The sequence below is a fragment of the Pezoporus occidentalis genome, unplaced genomic scaffold (genome assembly GCF_034315485.1).
Source record: "Pezoporus occidentalis ecotype Australia unplaced genomic scaffold, CSIRO_AGI_Poc_V1 ctg182, whole genome shotgun sequence".
Classification (NCBI taxonomy): domain Eukaryota; kingdom Metazoa; phylum Chordata; class Aves; order Psittaciformes; family Psittacidae; genus Pezoporus; species Pezoporus occidentalis.
Window position 1 is genome coordinate 2,385,340 of NW_026913662.1, and position 19,718 is coordinate 2,405,057.

The window sequence follows — 19,718 nt, forward strand, 5'->3', positions numbered from 1 at the left end:
TGCCACTAGAGCATTGCAGAAGGATCTTGGAGCATTTAAAAACCCTCTTTGTGATGACTTTTCTTTGAAGAAACTTGCCAGTTGGTGGCCAGATGTGACAAAAGCCCCTAAAACAGCAAATACTTTCCAGGAGAGTAACTCGTGAACTGTGGCTCACAGGTGAGAAACAAACTGGGATCCCTTGTGGTGCAAGCTGTGACTTACATCATTACCATGGCACACTCAAATTTCTCCTTCAACAGATCAGTTCAAAAGTAAAGCAAGTCCTCAATTGATCAAGCTTTGGTGCCTGACTGAATCTGAGCTTTGTTAGCTTTGAGTGGGTGAGCAGTTCCTTATGGACAGTGATACTTTAAAACAGGAAAGAATAAGGGAGAAACAAAACTTTGCAGAGAAGTCTTTGAGATATAAGCAGTCATGGAGTATGAAGTCCTCATGTATATAGCAGTCCCCAGATTTTCACAAAGGAGCAGATGCCTTGGACATGACTTCATATAGGCCTGTGATTGACTTGTTGTAACTGATGGACAGAAGGGAACAGTGAAGGACTGACTTCATGTAGACCAAAGAAAGATACACAGTCGTACTGGGAAGTGGCATGATTGCTACCAGTATAGGATATGAAGATGAAAGAGCATCATGGACAGAAATGGAAAATTCTAGAAGGAGCAGTGGTTTGTGGTAGATAGGCGAGCAGTCCTGCAGAAGTCTGGTGGAAAGATACAGAGATGAATACATAGGCCAGAGATAGGTGAGCAGGTCAAGCACTGGTGAAGTGAAGCAGTTACCAAGCGTTGACTTGTGGAAGCTGAGTGGTGCCACTGGAGGTAGGGAGTAAACATCATCCAGTAAACTCAGAAAGACTTGTGAAAAGCAAATAGGCTTGCCAGAGGTACAAGGCACCACAGTATATTGACCCGTTCAGTAAAGACTTAAAAGTGCACCTATGTAACAAAGAATATAATGCAAAATTTCCTAGGTCCCATTATTCAGAGTGTGGGCAATGCAAAGATACAGTAACCTTCCAGTGACCTTCCACAGATACATGATCTTTAGGATGCTGCTTTGTGTTGATTACCTAACACAGTTTGGTGACACTTGAACATGTGTTAAGAAGGAAGTAGAGAATGATTATTCAAAGCCTGTAAAATAAAGTATGGAATATGAGAATTGAAAAAAAGAACAGGAACACCAGAAACATTTCAGCGAGCAGCAGGGGTTGACAACTTACAAATAAGTGAAGACAATGGGAGATGAATAAGGTGAGAAAGGGATAGAGACAATTACACATAAATCTAGAAAATAAAGATGACCTAGAGACCTGCACTAGAGTTGAAACTTGGCTTCAAAGCATAACAAAGGATAAGTAATCCTTCACATCCTGTGTCTAGTTTCTAGATTTGGAGAAAACTCCTAAGCATATGATAGGCAGGGACATCATTCCCTATCTTGAAGGGATTGAGGAAAAATAATAATAGTTTGAACTAGCACTTTAGAGGTGCCAGCTTGATGTTCAGATTAAACATTTGCAAGACCTTGAATATATTCTCTATCTTTGAGATGCTAAATTTTCTTTGTATTACTAAATTAGTCCAGGTAAACCATGACTGAGTTTGGTGAACATACAGATAAAGCCTGCAGACAATTCCCCATCTCCCATCTGATGAAGTGATGCCATGGCTAAGAGAAAGAGCGTTGCACTCCTCTGGAAAGGAAAGATGTTAGTATTCTCCCAGTATACTCAATGTTGGCACTCACCTACAGAAAGTAATGGCTAACTCTACATCTTCAGGAGAATACTTCTAAGTGGTGTCTTTGTGTTCCCCTTAGAAAAGTTGCCATTTCCAAAGATAAGAAGAAATATAGTCTACATACCTCCATTTTTCACCCTAACTACCAGTAGCTCATTGGCATGGTTTAAGCCCAGGAAACTGGTGCTGAACCCAGGACACTCATCCTCTCTCAAATACATATTTTTCATTTGCTTTATCACTTATGAACTTTTGCTACTTACGAAATTATGATTTTTTTTATGATTATTATGAAACTCCAAGGTCATCTTCCTAACTCCAGCTGAAGAACTTCCTTGAATGTACAATATATAGGGCTCAATCCTGTTAGTGAATTCAAAAATGCTCTAAAATTATTACAGAGATCTAGGAATTGAAGGGAGAAGGCAACAATGAACTGACGAAATAATTCCTAGATGACAGAGTTTGAGTACGGAGCTAAAGCAAACATAACCACCATCTTCATGAAAAACAACAACAACAAAAAAAAACAAAACACAAATACAACAAAAGAGAAGCCGCACAGAAACAACAACTAAAAATTCATACATCTGTTCAAAATAAATAATTTTGTCCAACTGTTGTTTCAGGTGATGAAATCATTGTTACATTAATGCTAACCTGGTATAACTGCACAAAAATTAATATCTAGCACTTACATGATTTTCTTCTTTGGCCTGTCACCATGAGCACATACCTGTACACATAAGGGAGACCTAATAGAGTGTGCAGAATTATCAGCCCTGTGCATCAAGATAATTCACCCTGAAGGGTAAATTTTCCATGCTGTGCATGGGGATTTAGTCACCTAACTCCCACTAACGTTAATGGGAATTGTGCAGCCTGATGCCACTCTGCCAATTTTTTTTTCCTTGTTGTTCTATTCAGGCTAACCTAATAGCTGATCTGTAAAAACACAAAAAGTATGTAGTGCAGTTTTGAATTATTTGCCTTGTCCTATGATTTAGAAAGGCCTTACAATGACTGGCAAAAGTACTTCTAGCTGAAAACAATCTGATCGCAACCTTCTATATGGCTATGTATCACAGTTTCCCTTTTTTTAAGGATATAGGCATTAAAACACGCATGGTTTATACAGAGAACCAGTCTCAGTTTAACTAAGCTGCAACTGAAGGCCTTTTCTCCTGCAGAAGTCCCAGTCAGAGGTAAGCTAAATACTTATCAGGCCAAGCCACTTTGAAGGACAGTCTGCTACAGTACATAGTAGTTACACGGTACACAGTCCTGCATAATAGTACATATGAAAGGGCCTTGAGCAGCCTGGTCTAGTGGAAGGTGCCCTTTCCCATGGCAGGGTGGTTTGGACCTAGATGATCTTAAGGTCCTTTCCAACCCAAACTCTTCTATGATTCTGTGCTTGTATAGTCCAGACCACACTTGGAGAGAGAAAAGTGACTTTGTTTACTGCAGAACAAGAGCTCTGCCTTCATCTACATAGAGTTCCCAGGTCATTGTGGAAGAGAGAGAGGAGCTTCTATGAGCAGTTGCTTGAATGCATCATAACATTGCAAGCAGAATGCCACTGAATGGAGATGTCACCAAGGCACCTGTGAATGATGACAGTATATTGAAATTTTTCTACTTGTTCATAAAAATTGAAAACATAAATGCAACTCTCGCCAGATTGAAAAGGCAGCTTCTTGAAACTACTTTTTAGAAACATGAAGTGCTGCAGTGTTCCAAGTACTATACATCCAACAGTTCCTAACAGTTCCCACTGCTAACAGCAACTAAGTGCTTAACATTTTTTTAGATTAGAAGAGTCCAAAACATATGAAAAAGAATCCCATATTGCATCCACTCCCTTGTAGAATTATCAATGTCACTCAGTTACATAAAGGAATTGCAGGCAGACTTCCCTGTATTCCTCTGCATAAGGCATGAAATCATGACCAAGAAGCAATGCTCCAAAAAATAGCAAAATCATACAGCAGCTATTCAATCAGCAGAAATGCAGAAGTGATCACTCCTTTGGTATCAGAGATACCTGTAGGTCTGTTTGCTGCCATAGACAAAGTAGAGCATTAGCTGGAAGCACCAAAGCAAAGAAAATCCCATTTCACCTCCAAAAGAATCAATGAAATTCAGGATTTATAATTCTGCCATAGAATAGCTGGAGATGCAGCAGGTACTGAAGTTGGGGCAGTCTTCACCAAGCACCTGGAGGTTATTCTTCGTCCCAATAAACAGCACCATGATTTCTGTCCTTTAAAATGTCAGAAGAGCACTAAGCCCAATATCAAAATCCCAAACTATCTTGTATTTTACTACTTTAATTTCATGAAACTACTATTCAGACTTCTCCTCTGCAGGCTCCTCAGCTACTGCAGCGTCATCAGTGCAGTGTGTCATCCCTCAGGGCTTCCTGTATTGCTCTTCAAACTGTCTCCATGGATTTAATTTGCAGATTAAAATTTCTGCTGCAAACAAGACTATTGATAATTAAAAAATGTTTTCGCAATTCATCTGTGAAGGAGCCAAGCAGTTGATTTTGTTATTTGTCATCCCCTGTCCTACAAATGACCAGCTGTCTCTCTGCTGTGCCATAGCAGAGATTTATAGCCAGTTCTGTGGACTTTTCTTTTATCTAGCAGTTTGTAAAAATGGAAGTTGTTCCTCCAGCAGGAGACAGAACTAGACACAGGATACAGCCAAATTAAGACAAATCTGGGAGGCTATTTGCTATTTCTACCAGTTAAGAATACACACCCCAAATCTGCCAGCATCTGAAATTCATGATACTGAATGTCTGTCATCATTTCCCAGCTTGCAGATGATTGATGAAGTTTATTATTGCTGGACCAAGAGCTTTAGAAATATATACAGGCCCATTTTTGTATATCTCTTAAATTTTCTCTAAATCTCTCAGAATACATTTTGACTAAGGTTTCTAATTGCTGAGCATTAAGAGTCTGGATCCTAATTAAAATACAAAGAGTGAGGCTGTCTGCCCATCTATTCAAGTCACAAAACAACCATTCAAAAACAGAATTAATAATATAGACTTCTCAGCTTTGACAGCATAGCCATTCTACCTAGCCACCATTATTGTAGACCATTATTTCAACACTGATTGTACCACACCTGACTCTCATGGGGCCACTCGAAAATCCTCTCTAAAATGAAGACATAATTTCCTCTTAAATAATCAACTTCCCAATATTTTCATCATGTCCACTTCACTATCACTGAAAACCTTTCCTTGGGCATTCAACTTTAATTTTATTAGAGCTGTGTATTACATTTCAGCCCCATATAAATAACATAAAGGAGCAGAACATGTTTTAGCTAATTAATGCTTCTGCAGCTAGAGTAGTTGAAAAATAATCATCAAATATTTATATAACTGGTAGACGAAGAGGCCCACAAAGAGGAATTGGCTTGATTTAAGTACTGTATTAAGAGAGAGTGAAATACAAAGTCCAAAGACCTACAGCACAAAAGACCCCAGTTTGTTTCCAACGCTACATTACTCTGTATGCATTCTCGTTGGCTTCAGGAAGCATTCATTAACATCGTCAAGGATCTTGGACTCATAGTAAATTTCACTATCCTTTTAAAATTGTTAGCTACTAAGCTTTCCTCAGCACTTTAGATGAATGAACATTTTGAGACAACTATAATATTTACACTGAGTACCAGCAAGATGTTTCACATTGTACTAAGAATATAAGATGCTTTTCTTTGAATTACCTGCAATTCACGTTGATAGATATTGTAAAATGGCATCATTTTTATCAGGCTCTTAATTACTGCTAAATTAAGTTATATCCATAACCTTGTAACTAAAAGTTGAAATATTTCATATCAGAAAAACATTTGGTCAAGAAAAAAGGTCTATCCAAATAAATTAAACTTCTGGCCATTGGAATTCCACTTTTTCACATTCTCTGGAAGGCAGCAATAATAAATGACAGAAAATTTAGGGAAGTTGAAAACTAGTCCAAAATCCTTAATTCACAAATAATAATTGGGTGGATATAGAGACAGAGCATAATCTTGCCTATTTTCCAAATATTCAAAAGGAGCAATATTCCCATCTCCAAATACAAATCATATATCTTCATTTATTTCTTGTCTTTATTATTTTATGAACAATTTGACAATATAAATGAGAAAGGTGTTTGTCCCTAGTTATTCGGCATATAACAACCATATTATCATCATATGGTAACAAACACATTAACATCATGGAAATTCCTATTTATTCAAAAAGGTTGTTGTAGAAATACAGGTTTTTTAAATTGTTGTAATGCTATCCTGTGTTCCTAGAGATGAAGTTCCTGACGTCCAAATAGTTTTAGCCTACAAAACCAGCTTCTAGAGGAACTCCAGTATCCTGTGAGGTTAGTAGACTGAGTAGCCTTATGCAAAAGAAGTTGTGCTGAGTTCATTTAGGTTAATCAAGCTTACAGTCTTTACAAAGTAGGGTTAAGTGAGATCACAGATTAAGCAACGCTCCAGCTACAAGAAGACTGATGCCCTTAGAAGTCATTAAATGCTGAATCAGCTGTATTAATGAATATATATGACATGACTCCCACAGTACAGGTAAACATAGGACATTGGCATGATCCTTTTTTCTTTTGGTTTTGTTTGGGGTTGTTTGTTTTTTTTTTTGTTCAAGTAATGAGGTTAACAAGAACCAGAACTACAATACAGGCCCTATTGAAGATAATATTTTACCTGTATAGCTACTATTGGCCACCTAGAAAGGACAGTGCAGAGTTGTTCACTGAAGACCACAGACATAGTAAATAACCTTTTGCTCCAGTTCTATTGCTACTCCTTAAAGTAAAACCTGATGCTGTTTCAGGAATAAGACTGTGTTCAGGATATCCTGTTGTCTTAAATGAATAACTTTCTATGCAAGACTGTATGCAGGTGACATTAAGTAAAGAAACTAAGGCCTGCTCTAACCCAGGGCTGTGGAGTCCCTCCCACAGAAGCTGCAGCCCAGAGGACTGTTTTGAGGTACCTTTGCAGCCAGCCCTCTGAGCAGGAGATCATACTTGTCTTAGGTCCTGGTCCAGAACATGTCGCAAGAGTGAGATATGCATTACAGAATGTTTCAACTTCCACTCATATATGAAAAAGATCCACTTGTTATACCAGCACTGAAAAAAAATGGGAAAAAAGCCCCCAAAAGAACCACAAAACCAAAACCACAAAAAACCACGCATGTTCAGCATAAACCACTAGAAATGTAGCAGTTGAAAGTCAATTGTGTTACACATCAAAAAAACAGCGTACTGTGATTTAGACTGTTCTGTGTTTAGTGGACATACAATTTTCCCAGGACTAAATTCAGAATCTGTTTTCATATCAGCTCAACATAAAATTTTAATCAACATATAAGGCCAGCTGTACCCTTCATATCTGTCTGATCAGCACGTTCTATGAAATTTACAGCAAGATACCAGGCAGCAGCTTCAGTATTATTTAGCATGAGTTAACTAAAAAAAACCCAAATACTGAAGTGAGAAAAATAAAAAGAAGTAAAAAGCACATATCTTGGTCAGGGAAGAAAAGGGATAATCATAGAATCATAGAATCAGCTAGGTTGGAAAAGACTTTTAAGATCATCAAGAACAACCATTACCCCAGGACTGCCAAGACCACCACTAAACCAAGTTACCGAGGGCCTCATCTACATGGTTTTCAGTCCCTTCCAGTTTTTCATGAGATTCTGGAGGGAAGGAAAAACACTTTCCCTTTTTGATTAGACAACCTGTGTTTTGGGGGGCAGAAGTGACTATGTACATACACATATACAGATAGAGAGGTGATGGGATTGCTTTTTTTTTTTTTTTTTTTAAATTTTCAAAATCAATTTATTTTTCTCATAGAAGATCTGGTCACCAAATTATTTCCTCAGCACCTTCCAGTTCATTTACAAAGAGCCTTTTCCTCTTCAGACATAAAACCGTGACAAAATTTTTTTCTTGATCAGCCCTCTGACATCATTTATAACTTTGAATATTATTTAAGACCACTTGTCATCACTTGGAAACAGTTTAAAACAGAACTGGAATCCAGCTGGACTTTGGATAAGTAATGAGTCAAATAATCAAATCCAAATCTCCTGTTGGACTTTTCAGGTTCTGATGAAATTCAGAACTGAAAGAAGCCTCAAAAAAAAAAAAAAAGAAAAAAGAGAAAAAAACCTGTTCTCATGGGTTTTATGCAATCTGGTTTTAAAAGTCATAGCAGTAAGGTAGTCATGCGTTAGCAGTAATTGGACCCTAATTGAACCAATGCTTAGCATAAAAGAATCAGGATCTGAGATCACTTTTTTCTGTTCAGTGCAAGGATGGCTCAGCCAGGCTGTGCAGTGAAATACAACCCATAGCCACCTGCAACTTAGCAAACCGAGCAAGGAAATGTTAAGAGTTAAAAGGTCTTTTTATTTCTTTCTATTCCTGTCAGCAATTTAATATACGTACGCTATGCCAAGTCAACTACACTCAGATTCTCAGATGCAATCTCCGATCTGGTCCACATTTTGAAAGTGTTGACTGGTTGCATTGAAAGCAGTATGAGCTGTAAGTTCTCAGCACCTCTGAAAAGAAGCCCTAAGTTTCTTAAATTTGGTGTCAAGAACAATAAAGCACCTAAAATTAGAACCCATCAGGGACTTCTTTTCAACAGATATAAATATCTGTGTCTTTCAAAGAGGTCCAGAGTGATAGCACAGTGCTCAGAGCATCACCATGGGATTTGGAAGACTCATGCTCAATTGACCAACTGGCTGCAGTCAAATAACCTAACCACAGATCCCAGCTGATACAATCACAGCACTATCCAACATCTCACACATATAGAGAGAATAAGTACATTAAAGGCTGGAGGTTCTCCTGTTGCGCTGTAGGAGCTGTTCATTTTATGGGTGAAAGTAGAAATAACACAAAACTTACATATCGCTGGGAAGAAGGCTAAGAATCACAGTGAAAATCACCAAATTATTCTGAGGAAATAGGAAATGTCTTGACAATGCTTTGTATTCCAGCAGATTGACAGCCTTTCTTCAATTTAATAATACTAAAATGTAAACACTTTTTGTAAGAAAAGCGTGTTCACTCCATGCCATAACATTTAGATAAAGAATATGTTTCCTGAAGTAAGATTGAAATTGCTACTTAATAGTGCATTAAACAATAACAACTATGTATTTTCCAGGCAGTAAGGACCAACCAACACAGAAAAACCCCTGCCATATTCTTCTTCGCTTCACACCATATTTTAGTCATGTATGAAATAGCTTGTACAACATATTTTTGCAGATCCCTAATTGCAGCTTTACAGGGAGACAGCATTTGGCCAAGGGCTCTTCAGTACTAACTACTGTTCAAGCAGTAACATGCTGTCTTCAGGAGTAGCAACTCAAGCTGGCCACGAGACATACCTCCAGGACATACTACACTTGCTGCAGCTTCAGAAGCAACAGTGGGGCACTCAGTAATGCTGAGTTAGAAAGAAAGCTGCACAGACTTATTCTTAAGAGATGGCATGGGCGTGATTTGCCTCTCAGTTAAAATTAATGCGGGGCAGGAATGAGGGCAGTTCAGGCTGAGTTCTAACACATAGCCACAGCCAGGCTCCTGCCTCCCCACCAGCAGGGAGAGCAGCAGCAATGCTCTGGTAACCCAGTCAGTGCCAGGCTGCCCCACCAGCACAGCCCAGACATGGTTACATCCTGCACATAGCCACCTCCAACACCAAAGTAGCCACATGCATGAGGCCACCCAGAGCTGCATGTGAGGACCATGTCTCCCCTCTTACCTCAGGGTCTTTCTCTATCTCCAGCCCCGCTTCCACCAGGTTGCGTTCATACTCTTCCCGCTGCAGCCGCTTCTCCTCCTCCACAGCATCCAGGGGGCCAAGCTCAATCACCTCCACACCCAGTGGCCCAGTCTGCTCCCGCAGAGCATGCTGGCCACCATCCTGCCGCTGTGGCTCAGCACGGCCCTTCCCGTTCCCTCCGTTCAAAACCAGTGCCATGAAGGCAGATGCACGTGTTGGCTCCGGCGAGCCCATGCCAGGCGGGTGCTGAGCAAGGCGTTTTCGGTAGTGGTAGGCTAACACATAGTCAACCTTTCTCTTGCTGTCCCTGAAATGCATGCCACTCGGGGATGCCTTGTCCATGGCCCCAACCTGTGTCCCATCCAGGTAATTGTTTATAATCTGGAAGAGAAACACGTGAGTCTCACAGACATGAAAGATAACAAGCCCAAGAAGGTGGCAGACCTGGGGTCTATGTCCACACAAGCCCATAAAGACATATGGAGTTAAAACGGGAAGTCAGCCAGGGGTAGCTATGACCTACAAACATGCACTCAGCTGACCAGATTAGATCACACTGACTCCTCCGACCATAAGAAAAATAAAGTGGCTAAAGATAATGGCCTTATCCCAGTGCATGGGATACCTACCTGACCACACCAACACTGTCTCTCTGCCCTGCACATACGCAGAACACACAGGAGAAGATGCGCACACATTTTGAAGTGGGATGGAGAAGTGAGAATAAGGATCATGTAACAGGTTATGAGAAAGGATGTGCTGTGAAGCAGAGCTGGGAAGGGGAGGGAAGCAAAAAACTTTGGGAAGAAAAGGAAGAAACTAATCTGAGCTAGAACTGGAGAAACATCCTCAATCTAGCATAAGAGTAAGAAAGGTAGCACTAGATAGAAAAACTTTGGAAAATACCAGGGATTAGAGAGGATACACCCAATGGATGGCTAACATATTTTAGTATATTATGAAAAGACAATGTGACTGACCAGTAGCACTGCAAAAGGAAACCAATGACTAAAACAATTCAAATCACCTATGTTGCACTCCATCACTAGTCCTTGCCTCCCTGTCTCTACCCTCCAAATCCTTCCAGGGTGAAGCTGCTTCTGTACTAACCTCACCAACATGCCCCAGCCTGAATAGCAATTCTGCAACACTGATGTTTAATTCTGATACCAAATGTAAGGTGCTCACTTTTAATTCTCATTCACTAAAATAGCCAAACTAGTTCTTCCAAAACTGTTACTGGCCATTTCCAGCTCAATGTTGTAGCTTAGAGCCCTTCACAGAGCTCTCTACAGTGACATTCATTAGAGTGACACCAGACCGCCAGTGACAAGAGAACAACATACAGGCAAGCAAACAGGGTCAACCTAATCCAAAGCAATCAGCCCACAACCAAGTTCCAAACATTTATGGTTCCCATAGTTGGCTAAACCAGCAAAATTTTAACAAGTACTGATAACAGATTTCTTTCTCTCCCTAACTCCTCTTCCATTACATGTGCTAGAAGTCCTGGATGCAGAATGAATCAAGCATGCTGTATGGCAATTTTCCTATTTGTTAACACAATACAAATTTCTGAAGGCATTATATAAATGTGCATACTATTATACACCCAAATATCTCCCAGATTCTTGGTTTTCATTGCTTTCATTTACTTTCCCAAAGTAGCCTTCAGTCACCATATCGCTAAATAATTCTTGGTTTTATATGCATACTACATCCTTCATTCTTTCACAAAATTATCACCAAATAATCTGTTCTGCATGTTACACTTACCCCACACTTTATGTGTAAAGTGTATATGTAGTCGCCTTAGGCATATCTAACCTTAGACTCAGCACTACATTCTGGCAGACTAATACTGCTTGGGAGACAGCATTTTACTGCAATTCTCTATTTCCTAGTTAGATACATTTTCATGTAATACTCACAGGCAGTCCATGCAAACCTCCTGGATCATCCATTTCTCCCACAGTGAAGAAAAGCCCTTTGAGGATTTCTAGTCTCCCTTCCTGAGAATACCACTCTATACAGCACAGAAGTAATGATGTCACCACCACCAGGTCACTGGCACAACGCAGTACATTAGGTCCCTAGAGCAGATGAGGTCTAAGCATCCCCTCCTCTCTTATTGGAGAGAGCATGGGCAGAAATGAAAAGCACAAACAAAACACAGGAGAGGGAACAAGGTGGTTGGAAAACATGAAAAGTCACTAAGAGGTTTTCTTGTTTATTACTCTGTGTAGTCAGCTGCCACATCTCAGCCACCTGAGAGAGCACCATAGCAACATTTGATGTTGTTGGAGTTACACAGAATAATAAGATGAAGAGATACAACAACGCCTCTCTCTCTGCCTCTCTGTTAGATCTTTTCTTCATTCTCAGCATCAAAATCCTATCTAAATTTTATGGACATCTATCACACAGAAAACAAAATCAAAGTTCCCAGAAATTTCATTGAGGACATTTTCTGTCCCTGCATTTGGCCTGCTTTCCTCACTATGTGACATTCTGGCACAAGAAGACCATATTAGGAAGGAACACAAATAAATTGCAATTTCCAAAATGTCATTGAAGGAGCTATAAAGATCTTTCTTCCCCTCTCACAGCCACTATAAATATCAGAATCAGTGATTTAAATTCCCGTCTTCAGTCCCACATTCATTACTTCTTGAAATTTCCAAGACAAGTAGCCAGCACACCAAGCAGTAAGGAAACAGGAAAGGTAGGAACAGCATTTCATGACAATTTTATTCTAGTCCTCTAATAGTAAATTTATCACTACAAGCATATCCCAAGAGGTGTCTCCTCTAACAACAGCTCTGCTCTGAATGCTGCAGCCACACTACATTTCCACCTTCTAGTCCAGCCTACACTAAAACCTAAACAGGGTTCTTCACAGGGATAACTAACTTACTTAGTCAACATTCCGTGCATCTTTTCCTACCCAAGGGGTAATAGCAACCCCTTCATTCCTACTCTGAAGGATTTGGAATAAAGCAAATAATTAAGAAAAGCCTGGTAAGACTACTACAGTAGTAATTCATTCTTGCTGTACACTAAGAGAGCTACTGAACCACCTAAGGCTGTAGTATTAGTTTACTTGCATAGTCACTTTTCCCAGTACACCATGGATTTGCCTGCATGACAGGAGTGCGACATGCTTTGCCCACCCTGCCTCAAGTCTTTACCTCAGAGGCATTAGAGGTAAGTCAATGAACATAAAGTCAGACTTACAGAACTGCTGAAGGACTCTATACAGCTTGATGCTTCAAAAGCTCCATTGATCTTGCTGCTGTGCAAGGAAGCCCGGTTTTGAGGAACTGTGAGGTATTTGCTGTTGTATGCTGAAAAAGAGACCCTTGCTGATTTTGCTTTCTTCTGTCCATTCAGAGTTGGGTGTGAGGACGTTAGAGGAAAGTCTGAGAATAAGATAAAAGTATTGTTATATAAAGCAGGTTTTGTGCAGGTAGTTTCTTAAAAGAACAGGAAATGCTGCAGTTAGTAGACACTATGTAACTTCAGATGCTGTGCTTCAGTAAATGTAGAGGCACGCACAGAACTGCAGAGGAACAACAGGTACTTACTTACCTGTGTGAACTGCCGGGAAAGGGAGAACAATGATACAGCACTGCACTTAGCTCAGCACTACCCTAGTTGGTCAACAGCATCTGGACTCTTGCACTTCAGTCATGAGGTTAGGAGCTGGAAAGTGTGCTTTGCAGCTAGCTAAGCACCTTGCAAGACACGAGCAAGCTATGCGTCTTCAGTGACTGCACCCTGGTTCTCTGGGTGCAGCATTCATGCCAGATGGAAGCCAAATGACTGGAAATTGATTGAGTCACATTTGCTTATGGCTTTCAACTAGGCCTGAAACAGACTGTATTTCAGTTCTAGTGTGGTGTGAGTAAATTTAGTGGCATCAGGTACAGGTACAAACTTCTGGTTAACAACCATTCTCCACTATGAACTTAACTTTTGAACATGTAATGGAGTGAAATTCTCATAAAGTACATCCAGTAAAGTTGTAAAGTACATACATAAAGTTTATACCTACATGTTTTGGCTTGAGGGACTGATGTCTTGAACCCTTTAGTTTTTGATGTGTTCCTGTTCCTCATCTCTTATATTGGTAAATTACATGGTCACAATGCAGCATAATGGAGAGTCTGAAGGGAAGGGGGAGTTACATGCCACTCCCTGCTCACCACCACCACTGGTAAGCAATATCTCTGCCATAAAGTAGGGTACAGCAATAACGGCGTATAAGGAGAATGCTTGGTCACAGGTAGGAAGTGGAGAAAGTCAGTCCCACACAGTCAGCAGCCCAGTGGAAAAAAGGATGATAAAAAGCAATAGGTACAGAAACTGGTTTGACATACAAATGTTTCATACTCTTTCCCCCTCTAGTGGTGCCATAACTGAAATGGGATTGATTGATCTTTACCCATAGGTTCTTTGGGAAGGTTATGTGGGAGAAAAACTATGGTTTGGTCCTTCAGGCATTAGAGCTTTCTAACAGGGAGGAGACATAGGTGTAGCAGAACCATCTGCTCAGGTAGTTAGTCCCACTTCCACTAAAGACATAAAGCAGCATGCCTCTCTGGTTGGGACATTTGACTTCCCAAGGAAGAAGAAATAACTGGAACATTCATTGGCTCCCATATACCAAGGGAGACACTACATCCATAGCACGTTGCTATAATCTGGAAGTCATATTTCCCCTTTATTTGACTGAAGCCTTTCTATGCCCTCTACACAGGCTAAATCTACTTATCCACAATCGTGTGCTAAGATAGAAGGCAGTAAAATGCTAAAAAGGAAAGTGTTTGGAGAGGGGGGGACCTGATCCCTAAATGTTATGATTATTCTTCTGTTTCCTATCAATTATAGATTAGGGTCCTGCAGCACTTGAGCAGTACAGTAGATTGACTCACCATTCTTCCTTTTCTGATCTCTGAAGGAGACTCACACTTGGTTTACTTTAATGAATCACATAATGATGCCACAAGGGAAAATCCAAGGAAAATAATTAATAAGTGAAGGTTTCATTCCCAAAGGCTGCACATAATGTTTCTCCAGTATTTTCAGCCTGAGCCTGGGATATCTCACAAGACCTTTGCATAGCCAATTAAAGACCCTTTTTTTCTTCCCAGTCATTTTAACTAGGTCTAAGGGAAAAATAAATAAATAAATCTGCAGTTCATTTATAATGAAATTATTTCATTTCCATTATGTTCCCCAACCTTCAGAAACTGTATCACAAACCTGAGGTTTGCTGGTGAGACAGTCAGGGACTTCCAGGCAGAATAAGGTTTTGGGTGGAAATACAATTTCCAAATCTGTATTTAGAAGACTCCTGTTTTCCTAAAAGCTTTTCATCTTCCCAAATCAAATTGACTGAACCAATATGTTTTGTTCTGAATGAGTTCCATATTTGACAGTGCTTGCCTGTGGTACTGCAGCGCCTCAGGGGCTTCTGCTTCAGATGCTGCCTGACCTCATTCTACCCTGTAAGCCTTTACAACATCTGGCCTTACGTGTTCTCATTCTGTAAATATGCTAGAGGAATTAGTATTGATAGAAACAAGCTGTGTGCATATGCATGTGCACATATATATACATTTTTATACATGCACACATGCATAGCTTTGGTGTATATATATATATCTGTCTCCCCAGAGAACAGAAGTAGAGTGAATCTTGAATTCAACCTTGAAAGCAAATGTTCAAGAACTACACTCATTCTAGAAAAAAATAGCCTGGGAAGCATCCCTCCAGTCAAACTTCATTAAGTTGTAAATGGCTTCCAAAGACAAGGTACAGCCAGGACAGAGGTCAGTGGCCAGCTCTAGCTCCAGCAACAAGTCACAGCCAGGAATCATCTACTTGTTCACTCAGACTTCCTGCACTCTATTGCTTCAGTTCTTTGTGAATTTAAAGTCTGGTCATATGTGCACCAACTGACCTCATCATTTGAGCTTCCAGTTCCCCCTCTAAAGTGCAGTGATGAAGAAGCTGCATATACTATACTGCCAAAAGTCTTTCCAGCCTGACAGAGTGTATTAAAGGGCCACAATGCTTGGAAAATATGAAGTAAGGGAGTTTACCTAATTAGGAGTTCTATATCAAATCCTGAGTAACAGCCAATTATCTGACCTAAGTGGTCCAGATGACCAGATTATCATAGGCACAGCTACTTGCAGAATATGTTGTCAATGGTTTGGCCACCAAGAGCACAGGTACTGGGCTGCTTTCATTTATCTTCCTCCTTTTCCAGTTAACTATCAGAAACGGGACACCACAGAAGTGTACCTGTACTCACACAGACTCCTCCGCAAGGCTTTTCAAACTGTCTGCTATTTAGGATCATTACTGACAAACTTGTTATTCCTTCTACCCTCCATATAGGTATGAAAAGTAACTACTTCAATTTACTGTTTCCATGTAGATTTCCTTAAATGTATCTTCTTTGGAAGAGGCATATGTAAATAAGATGTCCCATGGTTATATACGTGTTCTTTAGGTCCCCACTAAGATAATGACTTCTCAGTTCTGAACATGCATATGTAGAATTACTGATTTCGATACAGCTAGGCATACTGTACAAGTATGCAAGTATTTTCATCACACTGCAGTTTTCTTTTTAAAGCTGCCACCTCTTGTCTCTTTAAAATACTGCTTATTATTTAGTATTTCAATTAAAAAGTTTCAGACACAAGGGAATGCCTGTTAATTAAATAAGTTTTGGTCCAGTTTAAAGGAAACAGGCCACCTGAGAAAATGTCTAGGAATAAACTTTTACATAAGAAATCCATTGCTTATTCAATATTACCTGCAGAAGAGGTCCAGTAGGTTTTAGTAAAGATAATTTAGATTAGAGCAGTGCTCTTGGACAACTTATTTGAATAAAAGAAGATGGAATTTGATTGCTAAATTTCAGATATCTGACATTCTTTCTTTGGGATGGTTTAAGAACTATTTAGATGTTTAGCCCCTTACTATTTAACTGCTTCTACTAAAATCAGTCCCATAACTAAGCTCAACATTAGACAGTTCTCTCTATAAAGAGTGTTTCTTCTCTGATCATATTGTGGAGTCTAAAGGGACATGACTGAGATACTAATTCCTAACCCAAGAGATTGCCCTTGCTGTGTGCCCTGGAGGCTCAGGATGTGGCATTTCGAACTGAATTTTGGAATGGGGTCCAGACAGGCAGAGGCACCCAGGCTGTCAAAGGTATTTGCAAGCACTTGTCACAGGTGGTTTTGCGGTTCCCATCTGCAGTCTAAGAGGTACTGTGTGAGCTCTCAAATCACAGGCTGCAAATTTGGATCTTATGTCTTTTGGTGGAAACTCAGCTGTGGGAAGTGGCAAACCTGAAAAATTATGCTTTCTGTTTCTAGCTTTACTTCTTCCTCCCTTTGGCTGCATCCCCAGTGTCATTCCCCAGTAGGTCTGATAGCACAGGGCATGTGGCTGGGACAATGTGTTGAAGATGGAAGGGAGACAGGGAATTGTGTGGGGCTGTGCTGCCCAATTTAAGCCCTAGCAGGACTATTCCATCTCTGACTTTCTCTTAACCCTTGTTACTTCCTCTAAGCCACACCTACAGTTTCATTTTCCAGAAGCTTCCTCTAAGTTTCACCTATTCATAGTTGGCTTCATATCCTCTAAACGGAAATTTGCTTTAATATACCATGTAATGTACCATGCTGCATTAGAGACAAATCCAAAAAGCTTTGTGTGTCTTTAATTCCTATGATTCTTAAAAGGCACTAATAGCAGTCTTGAAGACACAGTGGAGGAAACCACACTGTACTGTATCCGTGTTGAGTTTGGTGGAGCTGTGCACAAGAAGTAGTTCTGGCACAAGCTGAGCTTCTTCTTGTATCACCGTGCACTTTGAGACAACGAGTAAGGAAGCTGTTAATATGCAGTAAACAAAACAACTTGTCCGTAATCCTCTGGCCTTTTAATTGAGTGTATCTTCACTGATTCTTTAAAGTAAGAATTCCTGATGCAGATGATAATAACAATACTCTTGCAGTCATTTTAAGGAAAAGGAGGCCTATGGCTCTCTTCTCCATGGGGAAAGGTGAGCCTGGAGCAGAGCATGATAGGACAGAGCAGTGAATGACCCTGCTGACAGGGTGCCCAGATGCAGACCAGCAAGTCCAGGACAGGTTCAGGGCTGGAGACAGTGATCAGGGTCAGACACAGCTCAGCAATCCCCCAGCAAGATGTAGCACAGGTGGGGGTGAGCTGTAAAGCCTCAGCTTGAAAGAGGTTCCCAGAGGAAAGGAGGGCAGGTTCTCACTTCCAGCTCTGGTTGGTGAAGAAGCTGGCCTTGGACTCAGATGGCTGAACTCTTAATATGGGCCACTGAATGCCTAGAAGGGGGATGAGCTCTGAGCCCTGAACTGCTGCCAGAAAAACAGCATTGCAGCAGCTCAAATAGACAAGGGCAAGCAAAGGGAAGCATGGCTCCTTGTCGGCTTTAACAGACCTGAATACTGTGGTCACAAATAAAAATGTAAAAACCTGTGGTTGTGCTCCTGTAGTAGCCACTTGTGCACAGGAGCCCTCACCTCTAGCATTAGGAGCAGGAAGAATGCACCTGAGTTAAAGGAGATGCTGGCACACACCATTAGTTAGAGGGTCTCTTAAAGGGTGAAATCATTAACCTTAATGGTCAAGAGTGAAGGAAATGGTAGAGTTGTGGAGATGGATATGGGAGCCACACGGTATAAAACAAAAACCTTAGCTGCCTTATGAATGTTTGCATTACCTGAAAACTTAATGGAGATATAGCAACATAATGTAACTGTGTGTATAACTTTACAGATTCCCATCTTGTTGGGTTGTTGGGTTTTTTTTTAATCCTACTCTACGTGTTAAAATTACAGAAAACACATGATTTCTCTGACATAAAGTATATATCAGGACTAAATCTGACAGTGATAGAAAAAGGACACTGTAATAACTCAACAGAGATCATCATTAGGTATTAAATCTAATGTCTCTTTGCACAGTGTGGTCTGCTATACAAATAATTTCATGAAGTTCGCAGTTCAGAGTTCACGGCAGAGCTACAGCTTCAGAAACAATGAGATAACAACGGAAACAACCACAACGCTTTCGACTGCAGCAGTAGAATAATAGTGACACAATACCAACACTGGACGTTCTTTCAAATTTGTTAACTGGGAATGCAAACAAAAAGATTTTATGCACTGAGCAGATTTGTTTCTTGTGTATGGGAACTGAAAACTCCTTGCTGCACATTGTCTCCTGAAAAAGGATATTGCTTGCTTCCCCCACTGCACTGCAATAAGGCAAATGCAGATGGAAAGAGCAGAAGTCCAGCACAAGACATTTGCCTAGTTATTGTCTTTTCCACATGGACCACAGCAATGACCCACAGCTGCACTCATGAAGCTGCAGAAGAAATGAACTCTACGTGTTTTATCTTTGAGCTGTCTGTATGTAACCTGGGCCACAGATTTTTGTTTTGTTTTTTTCTTTTTGAAAATCTCCTGAAAGAAGACAGAGAACTCCTTTCAAAGTATTTCTTTCTCTGCTCCCCACCCCCTTTCCACCTATTCAACTTCACAGGCAGCAATTAACAATAAAGCAGAGAATAAACTTACCGGGTGTGTGTGTTTCCATGTTGCCTGGAGGTTTGGCTGGAAGTTGCATCAGTGCTAATAGGATGTGGCTATACTGATCATGTGCACAATCTGCTTCTTGCACTGGCTTAAGTAGTGAACAGCCCTTCTATTTCCATCCTGGCTTGATCCTGCTTTACAGCAACCACAGACTGAAGCTAATTAGCAAGACCTTCTGTTTTGGTGATTACCATCTTGACAGGGGAAAAGGCAAAACTCCCATGACCTGAGAGGCCATAGCAACTCTCTGCTGTAACTTCAGCATCTTCTCTTCATGCTCCATAATGTCGCAACAAGCAATCTAACAACAGGCATATTTTGTCTTAACTCCCCAGAAGGCAGGGGAGAGGAGGAAAAAAAGCTAATGCTAAATCAGGGCTCTAGAACAGAGCCAGTTTTTTTCCAAAAAAAAATGTTATTCGAGGATTAGACT

The 19,718-nt window shown here is 40.4% G+C and overlaps 1 protein-coding gene across 2 annotated transcripts in view; it reads right to left on the reverse strand.

The window, feature by feature from the left end:
- The window catches only part of ANO2 (anoctamin 2), a 176,664-nt gene extending 157,089 nt beyond the window's left edge, over window positions 1–19,575 (reverse strand). The window contains exons 1-3 of one of the 2 annotated variants that reach the window (XM_062615545.1): window positions 19,268–19,575; window positions 12,852–13,036; window positions 9,594–9,995 (exon numbers count right to left, since the gene is read on the reverse strand). In XM_062615545.1, coding sequence (XP_062471529.1) covers window positions 9,594–9,995; window positions 12,852–13,036; window positions 19,268–19,316 — 636 coding nt within the window. In that variant the 5' untranslated portion in view covers window positions 19,317–19,575. Of the gene's footprint in view, window positions 1–9,593; window positions 9,996–12,851; window positions 13,037–14,551; window positions 14,716–19,267 lie in introns of those variants that run through there. The other variant, XM_062615546.1, reaches the window with a different exon arrangement.
- Between the last annotated feature and the right edge of the window lie 143 nt (window positions 19,576–19,718).